This window comes from Muscardinus avellanarius (assembly GCF_963383645.1).
Source record: "Muscardinus avellanarius genome assembly, chromosome: 1".
Classification (NCBI taxonomy): Eukaryota; Metazoa; Chordata; class Mammalia; order Rodentia; family Gliridae; genus Muscardinus; species Muscardinus avellanarius.
In genome coordinates this window covers 182,230,079-182,243,161 of record NC_137786.1, presented here as the reverse complement: position 1 = coordinate 182,243,161, position 13,083 = coordinate 182,230,079, and the positions used below count along the sequence as shown (strand labels likewise).

At 40.5% G+C, this 13,083-nt stretch overlaps 1 protein-coding gene across 1 annotated transcript; it reads left to right on the top strand.

Moving 5' to 3' along the window:
* Positions 1–4,641: 4,641 nt before the first annotated feature.
* Positions 4,642–11,925, top strand: LOC308262347 (interferon-induced very large GTPase 1-like; the record flags this gene model as incomplete). Its single annotated transcript, XM_080694777.1, has 1 exon — positions 4,642–11,925. The coding sequence occupies one exon, from the start codon at positions 4,642–4,644 to the stop codon at positions 11,923–11,925; it is 7,284 nt and encodes a 2,427-aa protein (XP_080550903.1).
* Between the last annotated feature and the right edge of the window lie 1,158 nt (positions 11,926–13,083).

The window sequence follows — 13,083 nt, the reverse complement described above, 5'->3', positions numbered from 1 at the left end:
TTGAACTGTCTTTAATCGGTTTGGGTATTAGTGTGATGTTGGCTTCATAGAATGTATTTGGGAGAGTCCTGTTTCTTTTTTCTATTTCATGAAATAGTTTGAGGAGTATTGGGGTTAGCTCTTTTATAAAGGTTTTATAGAATTCACTTGGGAAACCATCTGGTCCTGGACTTTTCATTGATGGTAAGCTCTTTATTGCTGTTTCAATCTCTTTGATTGTTATTGGTTGGTTTAAGTGTTCTATATCTTCTTGACTCAGTTTAGGAAGGTTGTATTTATCTAGGAAGTTGTCGATTTCCTCCAGATTTTCCATTTTGGTGAAGTATAGTTTTTCAAAGTAGTTTCTGATAATCCTCTGGATTTCTACACTGTCAGTAGTAATGTCTCCTTTTTCATCCCTTATCTTCATAATTTGGGTTGATTCTCTCTTTTTTTTTTAGTTAGGTTGGCTAGTGGTTTATCTATCATGTTAATTTTTTCAAGAAACCAGCTTTTGGTTTTGTTGATTTTCTGTATTGTTTTTTTATTCTCTATTTCATTAATTTCTGCTCTAATTTTAATATTTTCCCATCTTCTGCTGGCTTTGGGGTTCAATTGTTCCTGCTTTTCAAGGGCTTTGAGGTGTGTCATTAGTCTATTTATTTGAAGATTTTCTGTTTTTCTTATGTGAGCACTCAGTGCTATAAATTTTCCTCTTAATACTGCCTTCAACATGTACCAGAGGTTTTGATATGTTGTATCTTTATTTTCATTTGTTTCTAGAAATTTCTTGATTTCGCCTCTTACATCTTCTATGACCCATTCTTCATTCAGAAGTGTGGTGTTCAGTCTCCACATGTTTATGTTGTTTCTCTGGGTCTTCTTATAGTTCATTTCTAGTTTCATTCCATTATGGTCTGAAAATGACACAGGGAAGTATGTAACATTTTTTAAATTTGCTAGTGCTCATTTTCTGTCTCAAGATGTGATCTATTTTGGAGAAGGTTCCATGAGCTGCTGAGAAAAATGTAAACTCTGCTGTAGTTGGGTGAAATATTCTATATGTGTCCAACAGGTCCATTTGGTTAATAGTGTTCTTTAGTTCTGAGGCATCTTTACTGACCCTTTGTCTGGAAGATCGATCTAGTATTGTGAGAGGTGTGTTGAAGTCTCCCAGTATTATTGTGTTGGGATTTATGTGTGACTTCATGTCACAAAGAGTTTGATTTATGAAAGTAGCTGCCCCTATGTTTGGGGCATAGATGTTGATTATTGTTATTTCCTCTTGCTGGACTATTCCTTTTACCAGTAAAATGTGACCTTCTTTGTCTCTTCTAATAAGTTTGGGTTTGAAGTCTAACTTGTCTGATATCATAGTTGCTACTCCTGCTTGTCTTCGAGTTCCATTAGCATGGATTACCTTGCTCCAGCCCTTTACCTTGAGTTTGTTCCTATCTTTACTTGTAAGGTGTGTTTCTTGTAAGCAGCAGATGGATGGATTCTGGTTTTTAATCCATTTTGCCACTTTGTCTTTTTATTGGGGAGTTGAGGCCATTTACATTCAGTGTGATTATAGAGAGATAATTTTTAATTCCTAACATGTTAAGATCTTATTTCTGTTTGAGATACTGTTTATTCTTCTTTGCTTAGTTGTCTGCTGGATGGGAAATCTTGTTTCTTTGGTTCTGGCGTGTATTACATATTTCTTCTTTGCAGTTAATCTCCTTGAGTATTTTCTTTAGCGCTGGTTTTGAAGACATAAATTCCTTCAGTTTCTCTTTGTCATTGAAGCTTCTTATTTTCCATCTAATTTGATAGATAGTTGTGCTGGGTAGGAAATTTTTGGCTGGAAGTTGTTTTCTTTCAGAGTTTGGAATATGTTACTCCATGCCCTTCTGGCTTTCATGACTTGCTTTGGGAAGTCTGTAGCGATTCTAATTGGTTTGCCTCTGAATGTCATTTGTCCTTTTTTGTTGTTGTTGTTGCCTTTAAGATTCTTTCCTTGGCTTCCACATTAGTCATTTTGACAATTATGTGGTGTGGGGATCCTCTTCTCCAATCCTGTCTAAAGGGAGTTCTATGTTTCCTGGACCTCTTGCTCTATGTTTGGAAAATTTTCTGCTATTACTTCCTTGAAGAGATTATTGATCCTTTTGGTTTCACCTTCTTTTCCCTCCTCTATTCCACTTATTCTTAGGTTAGCTCTCTTAAAATGGGCCCATATTTCTTCAATGTCAGATTCCTACTGTCGGATTATTTTTTCTAAATTAGAAACTATGTGTTCATTTTTGGAGTGATCATCTTCTAGAAGTGAGATTCTATTCTCCATGTGGTCTAATTGGTTGTTTATACTTTGAATTGAGGTCTTTACTTCACTGATTGCATCCTTTATCTCTTTGTGACTCTCTCTGAATTCTTTTGAAAGTCCTCTATTATTTCTAAAGTTATTTTCCTGATCTGATCTTCTAGAGATCTCTGAATTTCTATGTTATCAGGTTCTGATGTTGTGGGGTTGTGGGCATTCACTGCTCCATTGTTATTTCTCTTTCCCATGATTTCGGAAGTTTGTGCCTTCTCTGAGTTCTTCCCTGGGTCACTATGACTTCACTTAGGGTGCTCTGAATCTTGAGTCTGTGGTATCTCAGTCACCACTACTCCTTTGCTGGGTTCTATCACAAAGTCTCATACCCAGGGAGTCAATCAAGGCTGTTTTAGTCCATGGGGGGTGCCAGATTGGGCATTCTCCCGCGGGGAGTTCTGACTATGGTGTGATATCTCTGTCACCGCCACTCCCCCACTGGGTTGAACTGCAAAAATCTCCATCCCAGGGAAACTATCTGCACAAGTCCCTGGGAATACAGCACTGGGACTTCTCCTCTAGGGGCCGCAATTTGACTCACATTTGTTGAGTGCACTGATGGAGCTGTAGCGGACTCTGTGAGTTTGCTGCTGCCGCCGCTGGCAATATAGCTCCATTGTCACACCCTCGGCTGTGAGGCTGGCGTATTTCTTCTCTGGTTTTGAGCTCTGCTCTGAGTCCCTGCAGGGTGTGCTGAGCCCGGCCCCTGGGAGCTTTAGACGCTCCCTGCACCAAAAAACGGCAGAATTCCACCCAGCTGTTCCGCTGCTGCTCACCTCAGCTCACTGTACACCCCTCCTCTCTAAGCTTGGTGGCTTGTCGAGTGCGCTGGTCTGAAGCCGTCCGGTGAATTTGCCGCTCCCGCCGGCAGTAGGATGCTGCTGCTGCGTCCTTGGCCATGAGGCTGGCATATCTCCTCTCTGCTTCTGAGCTCCGTTCTGAGCCCCCCTCCTCTCTGGCCGGCACTGCGAGGGAAGATGGCGTCCGCACGGCTCTGCGCCGTGGCTCCGGCCGCAGCCCTGCGGGCTGGTTTCTTTCTGGTGTCTTGTTTTTCCAGCCCTCTTTTTCTCTGTCCCTTGTATTTACAGTTTTTGTTTCTCTGCGGATGGTGTTTTCTGGCTATGAAAGGCGCTGATTTTGTGAGAAAAGAGATTGATTGTTAACGGGACTCGTAAGCCCTACTTTTCTCCATCGCCATCTTCCCGGAAGTCAAGATTTGCATTTCAAAGATCAGTTTCATATTTTCATGGCCTAAATACCTCTCAAAGGTATCAGCCCTTAATAAAATCCAGTGGTAATCCAATGAGTAAGAAAGCGATGCACATTCAAACCATAGCAAATGGGACGACTATTATATCAATCCAATATAGAAATGTTAAGGCAAAATCTAAGGGAAAACTGGCAAGAAGTGAAGATAAGATGAGATTAAAAAAAATGTCAGAGACAAATTAGAAAAACATGGTATACTATATCGATATTGAGAGAATGACAAATAAACAGGATGCCCACTGGTCATTAGGATAGTGCCAATGAATAGGAGAGAAATTTCAAAAAGAATGGACAGCATTCTTTCACAAAGGAGGGGAACTTGAACAATGTATAAAACTGAAGGAGAAAAATCTCATTTCATGTGCTGTCCAATGACAGTGTGTGGGAGGAAGGGGCTTAATATTGATATAACACTGCATAAAAAAGAACATTTGGGTATATGTGTAAAGATGCAGATGATATTATTAATAGACAACTACTCTTATGATAAAAGATGATATTAACTAGGGGAAAATAAAAACTAAGAATTAGTAACAAGCATTAACCATGGAAAAAGTAAATTTGATAGAACAGGAGAGAACATGAATATTAAATGTCCCAAAAAGAAGTGACAGAGAGAAATGGAAGAAATCAACATATGTTCTCCAGAATTGAATGGAGAAAAAATAGTATCTGGTGATATGACTCACTTCAAAAGCAGACTTCAAGTTGTCATGCTCATGCATACTTCCAAATCCCTCAGCATCACATGCAATGTGGTTGATTCTGTGAAATAGGAAGTGCCAAATCAGGCTATTAAGATGAAGTTCACCTTGACACCTAAAAAAAGCATCAATATTGAAAACAACCCACAATGGTGTCTCAAAGTGTTAAATAAGGTTCTGACCGGAAAAAAAAAAAAAACACATTTTGGAAATATTTAAAGACTGCCTTGCATACTTACTTAATTGGTAGTTGTCTAATTGATCATATGATTAACAATGTTTTAAATGAGATCATGTCAAGCTAATTAGATGTCTGTTTTTCACACAGCCATGGCCACACCAGAGAACACTACTAATATACTGCTCATAGACAAAAGGAGGCAAGACCTCCAAGAGATGCTGAGAGAAGTGGGACTGGCTGTGGAGTACTGGCTGCCCAAACTGCAAAAAGACCTGGGTGTGTCCAATGCCCCGGCCTTACAATTCTTAGGAGAAAATGAACTCCAGAAGCTAAAATCCCAGGCACAACATCAATGGGAAAAAAAGGCCTTGGAGAAGCTGTTTGACCTGTCACATTCAAAAAGCATCCCAGAGTTACAAATCTCACCAGAAGAAAGCATAAATAACAAGCAGAAGCAGGCAGAACAAGCACTGCAGGAGCTGAGGGCCTTGCAGTCAGAAGGCAGGCAAAGACAGGAAGAGGCCGTGAGGAGAAAGGAAGCAGAGTTGAGGCAAGCCATGGAGATCCCACAAGAGTACTGGCCAGCGCCTGAAAAGCCCCTAAGGGAAGTCATGGAAAGCATGCAGAGACAGCTCAGCCTCACGGAGCAGACACTGGCCCACAGGCAAAACCTCCCAGACAGAGACCTGGTCAGATGGGCATCTGGAGGGCTGGCCCTGCAGGGAATTTATAAAACCTGCCACCACAGGGACCTGATACAGAAGAGAGAGCAGCTACTCTGTCTCCCCAAGGAGTTCTCTCTCCATGGGACTGAACAGGGGACACGGATGGAAACAAAAGAATTTACATCATCTCAAGCACAATCCATGTTCACCAAGACTATAGAGAAGATGGGCTTTGGTTTCTCCTCCTTAGCCAAGGGTGGAGGTTGGGGGTTTAGTTTAGAAGCTGGAATGGATCAAAGCAAACATTCAGAATCGAAGGAAACCCAGCAAACAAGCTCTGAGAACTCTTATTTCTGTACAACCAAGTTCAGCTATATCCCCCTGGCCTCCTGCCACTTTCCCATGGATCAGCTCCAATTCTCTAAAGCTGCTCTGCAGGAACTGAAATGCATTGAAGACCTGCTAGATCAGACTGTAGACCCAGATAAAAACCCTGTGCTGAGGCAAAGGGCTGAGAACTTCTTCCAGAGATTTGGATCTCATGTGAACCAAGGTCCTCTGCACCTGGGAGGAATCTACTGGTGGAAGGCCACCTCAGAGGGTTTCCAAAGTAAGCAGTTGGCTGATGTAAAGCAGCAGGCAGCAGAAGCCCTGGATATTTATGTAAGGGGCAGCTACAGTGGCTTTGGAGTGAATGTTGCTGCAGGAACGAATGTATCAGACTCACATTCAAAAGCAACATCTCAGAGTAAATTGGTCCAAAACTTCCAGACCAAAGTTGAATTATCTGTGGCCCAAACAGGTGGCCCGCCAGAAGCAGATGGCCTTGTCCAGTGGAAAGCTGGACTGATTGCCAGTAATAAAACCTGGTGTGTTATTGACCGGGGACTTCAGCTAGTACCCATTTGGGAAATCATTCTCACCAGCCACAGAAGTGATTTCAAAGATCCCCTTCAGGTGGCTAAGTGCCTGAAAGACAACTACACTGCTCTGACTGGTCTCAATGCCCAGATCCAGGATGGAGAGGAACTGTTGAGTGCTGGAAAGGAAGCTAAGGTATTCCTAGAGGATGTAAAATCCTGGGAAGTATCTGATCCTGAACAGCAGCTTAAAAAACTGATAGATTTCATGCAAATATTGAGTCAAAAAGTAAACAGTTATGACAGTTGGATTAACATATGTCTCTCAGATTGGTGTCTGCAGAATTTTCTAGTAAGTACTGTCAACTTTTGTAAAAAGTCTTCCATTCACACAACCAAGTTTATTAAATCTCAGTTGTCCATCCTTCTGGATCCTCACATCTACAAGGTGCCAAACTTTCCTCAGGCTCGCTCCATCATGCAGTGGATCCACCAGTCAGAGTCAGAGCAAGAGCAAGCCAACATCTCCCAATTTTCAGAGTTCATTAAAATCTTAAAAGATAAACAGAATGACTTCTTGGAAATGAATGTTAATTCTGAATCCCCAGAAACATTGGAAAAAACTCAAAGAGAGGCCACATATGAGATAAGCATAGCTCTCAACTGCCTCCTGAATTGCCTACAAAAAACAGGGCAGCGAGACACACAGCTCTTGCTACTTTCCATTGCAGCTGGTGCAGGATATCAGACAGAAAAAAATGTTTTTCAACACCTTCTGGGATATAATGAGTTAAACTTCCTCCTGCATGAAATGCAAATGGCCCACAATAAGTATCAGGAGTTTAAAAGTGTTTGTAGCTACAGAGCTGAGGCATTCCTAGTACTCACAGTTCTGACAGCCACAGCTAAACTCACAGCTATATCTCCAGAAGAGAAAACACAACGCATAGCACTGATGAGACAACATATAGGACAATCATTGTCAAAGGAAGTTTCACAGGTCCTCATCAAACTGGAAGAAGATCATGATTGGGAAAACTTAGAACAAGATTTAAGATTACTCATAGATGGAATCTATGAAGCCACAGATGCTCCTTTTCACATGGATGAGGTCAAAAGACAATTGCAAATTATCCTCTCAGAAAAGCAGCAGCACTGTGAAACAAAAAATAATGAAGATAATAATAGCAAGGTGATAGAAAACGGAGTCTTCCTAGACTTACTCCAGCGTCTTGGCCTAAAAGATTATTTCCCCAAAATGATGAGCAGAGATAACTTCCATTTGATCTATAAGAAATCTGTGTACAACACACAGCCCAGCACTGAAGGGGAACTTCCCTTCTATTTTCTACAAAAACTACTGATGCTGGATTATGGGGTGAGGCACATAGTCCTCAACAATGATGAGAACACAGAAATCCAGATTTATCCAACGGATGCCAATCAGGAACAAGAGGATTTTGATCCATATGAAGGATTTTTTGAAGACAGTGATAGTCACATTAATCCTTCAGTTTCCAAGCCTAGGCCCCACATTCACCCAATGGATATTCAGATGGCAATTTTTCACTGTGCAGATAATTTTACCAGACAATACATTTTGGGCAAACTTTCCATTTGTCAGTTTGCCCTCCCACTTCTGGTGCCTAATCCCTGCAATTCTCAAATTGAATTCTCTCTCTGGTCTCTCAGACAAATTAGAAGAAGTTGGCAGCAACAAACGAAATCACCACAAGGAAAGAATACTTACAAGAATCAGCACATGTGTTGTGTCTCTACCTCGATTGTGACCTTCATTAGAGTTGGAAATGGCCTGTCTGCTTCCAAATCCCAGATCATGAACTGTCTGCTCAGTAAACGTAAACATGAGGTGTTTTTTCACCGACACTGCAGAGGAAGCAGCAAAGACTGTCTCCTGATGGGAGGTGTGGTGGAAATCTGCTGGTTCTGTCCTGGGGGGGAAGAAGAGGACAGATTTGACAACTGTGTGGCCTTCACCAATCTTCATGGAGATGCAAAAGATCACAAGAGGCAGCTCAGCTTCCTGCAGGAGGTCTCTTCCCTCATTGTGGTCCTCATGTCAGCCTCAGACAACAATGCAGAAAACCGAAAAATTGTCCGTGATCTATTTCAGTTATCAAAACCTTTGATCTGCTTGCTTGATGACAAAGAAAAAACAATGCCCAATACTTCTGACAGAAGAGTGAAAATTGGCATCAGAAATAGAAATGATGCAGAATTAACAGAGGAGCTCACAACTACCATCAGACGTTTGCTAGAGCTCTCTGACTCTGCTCTGAGCTTAGAGGATTGTTCTCAGGTTGCTCGCCAGCAAGGCTTCCTTATTGATGAAGACCAGAGAGATTGCAAGGAAGCCAAAGAAAAGGCACAGATTATAATGGTCCTCCTTAGAGAAACAAAGTTATCTCACATGAAGGAAACCTTCCTACCCCTTCAGGGACAACTGTGGCATCTTTGGTGTAAGAAGGACAAAGAACTCTATCACCTAAGAGAAAAGGGGAATCGGAGCATTGAACAACACAAGAGTGAGATTGAGACAGAAAAACAAAAAATACGAAAGAGACAGTTAATAAAAGCCTTTCCACTCAATGATTTGATGAGATCTATCCTTCAAATTCTCCAAGAGCATTCTGAACCTCACAGCAAACTCTATTTCTTGCAGTGGCTGAGTATGTTTTTCAATAACCTAACCGAAGGACACTTAGAGAATCTTCTTGAGAAATTAATATCTTTGTGGTCAATGGTACAAAAAGAAAAGCAAAAGTCACACAAGAGCTATGACTTGAAACGCTGTCAAAATGAGATAGAAGCCATCTCCACAGAAATTAATGACTGTACCTTGGGAATTGAGCATCTCCTCAGGGAAGTTGGACAGATCTATGAAGCTCTGGAAGAAAATTCGTCTACAAGAGATATCCTTTTTCTCTCACTACCCCAAATTGCTGCAGACTTGATGATATCTGGGGTTCCCATTGAGCTGATGGATGGAGATGCTTCCTATGTGCCTCTAAAGTGGGTGGCAGCTGTTTTTGACAAGGTCTCTGAAAAACTGGGAGACAAGCGGCTGTTTGTTCTCTCTGTACTTGGCTTGCAGAGCTCAGGAAAGTCCACCTTGCTGAATGCACTTTTCGGGCTGCAGTTCACAGTCAGTGCAGGCAGGTGTACCAGGGGGGCCTATATGCAGCTCCTAAAGGTGGAGGAGTCATTCACCAAAGAACTTGGCTTTGATTTTATTCTGGTTGTAGACACAGAAGGACTTCGGGCCCCAGAACTCAGCAACAAATCTCAGAATCGGGACAATGAGTTGGCAACCTTTGTCATTGGACTTGCAAACTTGACTCTGATTAATATTTTTGGGGAGAATCCATCAGAGATGCAGGATATTCTGCAGATAGTTGTCCAAGCCTTTCTGAGAATGAAACAAGTTAAAATCTCCCCAAGTTGTCTCTTTGTCCATCAGAATGTGGGAGAAGTTACAGCTAAAGACCAAACCATGGAAGGACGAAGACGGCTAGAGCAGAGGTTAGATGAAATGGCAGCCATAGCTGCTGAACAAGAACAGTGCTCACACATATCCCGCTTTAGTGATGTCATTAAGTTTGATGTGAATACTCACGTCTACTACTTTGCTCACCTCTGGGATGGCAATCCCCCCATGGCCCCTCCCAACCCTCGCTACAGTCACAATATCCAGGAACTGAAAAGTAGAATCCTTTTGACTGCCCAACAAGAATCTAAGGGAAACATCCTGAAGATATCAGATGTAAAATTCCGAGTTCAAGATCTGTGGGGAGCCCTAGTGAGTGAGAACTTTATTTTCAGTTTTAGGAACACTCGAGAGGTCATGGCCATGAGTAAACTGGAAACCATGTACAACCAATGGACCTGGGACCTGAGGAGTCATGTACTGGACTTGCAGAACCAGCTGAACAACCAGATTCAGAATGGAAAGATTCTGATACTCGACACAAGAAGAATTGAAGTTCCAATCACAGAGAAATATGAAACCATCAAGAAAGAATTGGAAAAATATTTTAATGAAGACCCAGACAATGAAATACTGGTTCAATGGAAAGCAAATTTTGAAAGAAAGCTCCAAGACCTTAAAGATGCACTTGTTTCTGACACCAGAAAGAAAGCCACTGAACGTATTCAACTAAAGGAAGGTAAAGAAAAACTGGATAAGAAAAAGACAGGATATGAAAATGAGTTATTGGAGAGAAGCCGAAACTTAGCTTTAAAGATAAAGGGTTCATGTGTGAGTGATGAAAAGTTGTATGAGAAATTCAATCAACTTTGGAAAAAGTGGGTCTATGAAGTGTCTTCCACTCAACATCATGTCGATGAGCCTAATATTGATGTGGATTCTCAAAACATCCTTTGGGAGTTTTACAAAAATGAGAAAAACATAGCAGAAAAACTATATGGAAATTATAAACAGAACTTTATAATCAATTATGATGAACATGTCCAAATGAGTAGGAACACTTTTGGTTGGAGAAAGACATTAGAGACCGGTGATAAAGAATCTATTAAAAGGACCACTGACTGCATTTTTTCAAGATTTCATGAAACTATGAAAAATATTTGGAGTCAACAGGGTGATTATAATCAAAATGACTTCCATGAAATCCTCAGAATAATAGAAGAGGAAGTAAAATCGGCACCCACTAAGGATAGATACACATTTACAAGCAAATACAACATTGATTTGTCTTTGTGTTTATTCCAAAAGGCAAAAGAGAATTTTAAGGAAATGCACAGAGCATTTAAGAGAGCTAATGATCCTGTGAACTACCTAGAAAGCAAGAAAGATGAATTCTTCATGAGTTTTAAGATCTCTTGCCAAGGAGCCACCTCCATTAAAACATTTGTTGATTTTCTGTGGAACAAGCTCACTCCTGCTATATCCACCAACATATGGGGGAAAATGGCCCCTAAGATTGCTGGGGAAATGCGAGCTACCTGCCCTGCATTCAATGGAAACAGGGCTAACCTCGAGAAACATGTTCTCATCTCTCTGGCCGAAGAAGAAAACTTTGAAAATTATTGGCAGTATATTCATAATCCAGAATCGTTTTTTAAGTGTTACATTAAAGAACATATTAAAAGATACTGTTCAGACAAAGGAATTAAGAAAATAGAGACCTTTTTAAACATGAGTTTAGATGACATGAAGAATGCGATTCTCTCTGCCATTCATGAATCCACAGCAGTAGCTAAAGATAAAAGCAGCACTGCATCTCAGTGGTTGGATTTGTTCTGTGATCAGCTGGGGAACCACTTGATCTTTCCAAGAAAAGACTTTGTAAGCATTGAACACCAGGAGATAAAAGATATCGAGTTTCTCAAAGAAGCCATGAGCGCAGCTTTGGAACCTTCAATGAACATTGTAGAACAGAATTGTTCCAGTGTGCTCATAGATAAAATAGCTCCTGAAATTGAGAAAATCCTCTCTGAACATCTCTGTGGCTGCTGGAAACAATGTCCCTTCTGTAATGCAATTTGTACAAACACAATTCCTACACATGATGGAGACCATAGTGTTCCATTTCACCGTCCTCAGGCAGTCACAGGAGGGTTTTGGTATAAAACAAAAGACTTTACCATTGAATGTTGTTCTAGTTTAGTAGCGAGTAATTGCTCAATTGTTGTAAGTGATACCCTTAAAATTCCATATAAGAACTATCGGCGGGTAGGAGGGGATTGTGCCACATGGAGCATCACCCCTGATTCATCCTCCCAGCCATATTGGAAATGGTTTGTCTCACACTTCAGATCAAAGCTAGAAGAAAGATATGAGAAAAAATTTGCCAATAAAGGCAAAATCCCTGATGCCTGGGCCAAAATCACAAAGCAGGATGTGCTGAATGACTTGAAAAAATAATACACAATGACCACAAAAAAGCCCCACTATCTTAATAAAAAATCAACCTATCTAAGCAGTCCTAAATTACATCCTGCTTAGAAAAGGGCTTTCATAATTTCACTCTTTAAATGAAATGTGTAAAACTGAGAAAATTTTTCAGGAGTTGAGAATTTCCTACAGAAAGGTCTTCATTTCTCTCTGTCCCAATTACTTCTAGTTAAAAAAAAATTACAAAGAAATGAACATAGAGCATAATCTAATGAAATACATTTTATTTTTTGAACCCAAGAGCATTCTATCTCATATATGTACCTCTAGCCATATGTGTATATATATATATATATTTTTAATTTAACTTTATTTAATTTTGAAATAGGATCTTACTGAGTTGCTGAGGGTTGCTAAGTTCCTGAGGTTGGCCTCGAACCTGCAATTCTCCTAGTTCAGCTTCCCAAGTACTGGGATTGCAGGCATGCACCATTACTTCCAGATAAAGTCCATTTTAAATATCTATCTTATACCTTAGTGCCATGAATGCTGCTTCTGTCTGTAATCTCAGTACTTGGAAGAATGTGGAGTTTAAAGGCTTGAGGCCAGTACAATAATTTAGCAAGTTCCTGTTTCAAAATAAAAAATGTTCTTGGTGTTGTTTGAAGGTTGGTCACCCCAGGTTAAATCCCCAGGACCACAGAAAATAAAAAGCTACCTTAAAGTTTAAATTAGTGTTTTGAAAATATTTTTAAAATATGTAATGTCACAGAGAAAGTCATCTTAAGAGAGGAAATTTGAAATCATTGCAGACTGCTATAAAGTTTTATCAAGAAATTGCATGGACATTTAAACCAATATACAGATCTTGGCTAAAAGTTAAATAAACTTGTAACTTTTTTTTTTTTTTTCCTGGAATGCTACTATTTTTCCTTGGGCGATAGTATTGCGGATGCCTATTGCTGTGCCTTGGCCTGTTAGGGTGGATGAGAATTCCCTCCCGGTCCTTTTGAAACAAGAAAGGAGGGACTTTGGGGTGAGTACTCTTATTGCAATAATAATGGCCTCCATGGCTGCAGCAGCAACTGCTGCTACGGCCTTAGCAACATCAATTAATACAGCTGCTGCTGTAAATATGATATCCTCAAGTCAGCTACTGCCATAGCGTAACAAGCTCAAATAGATGGG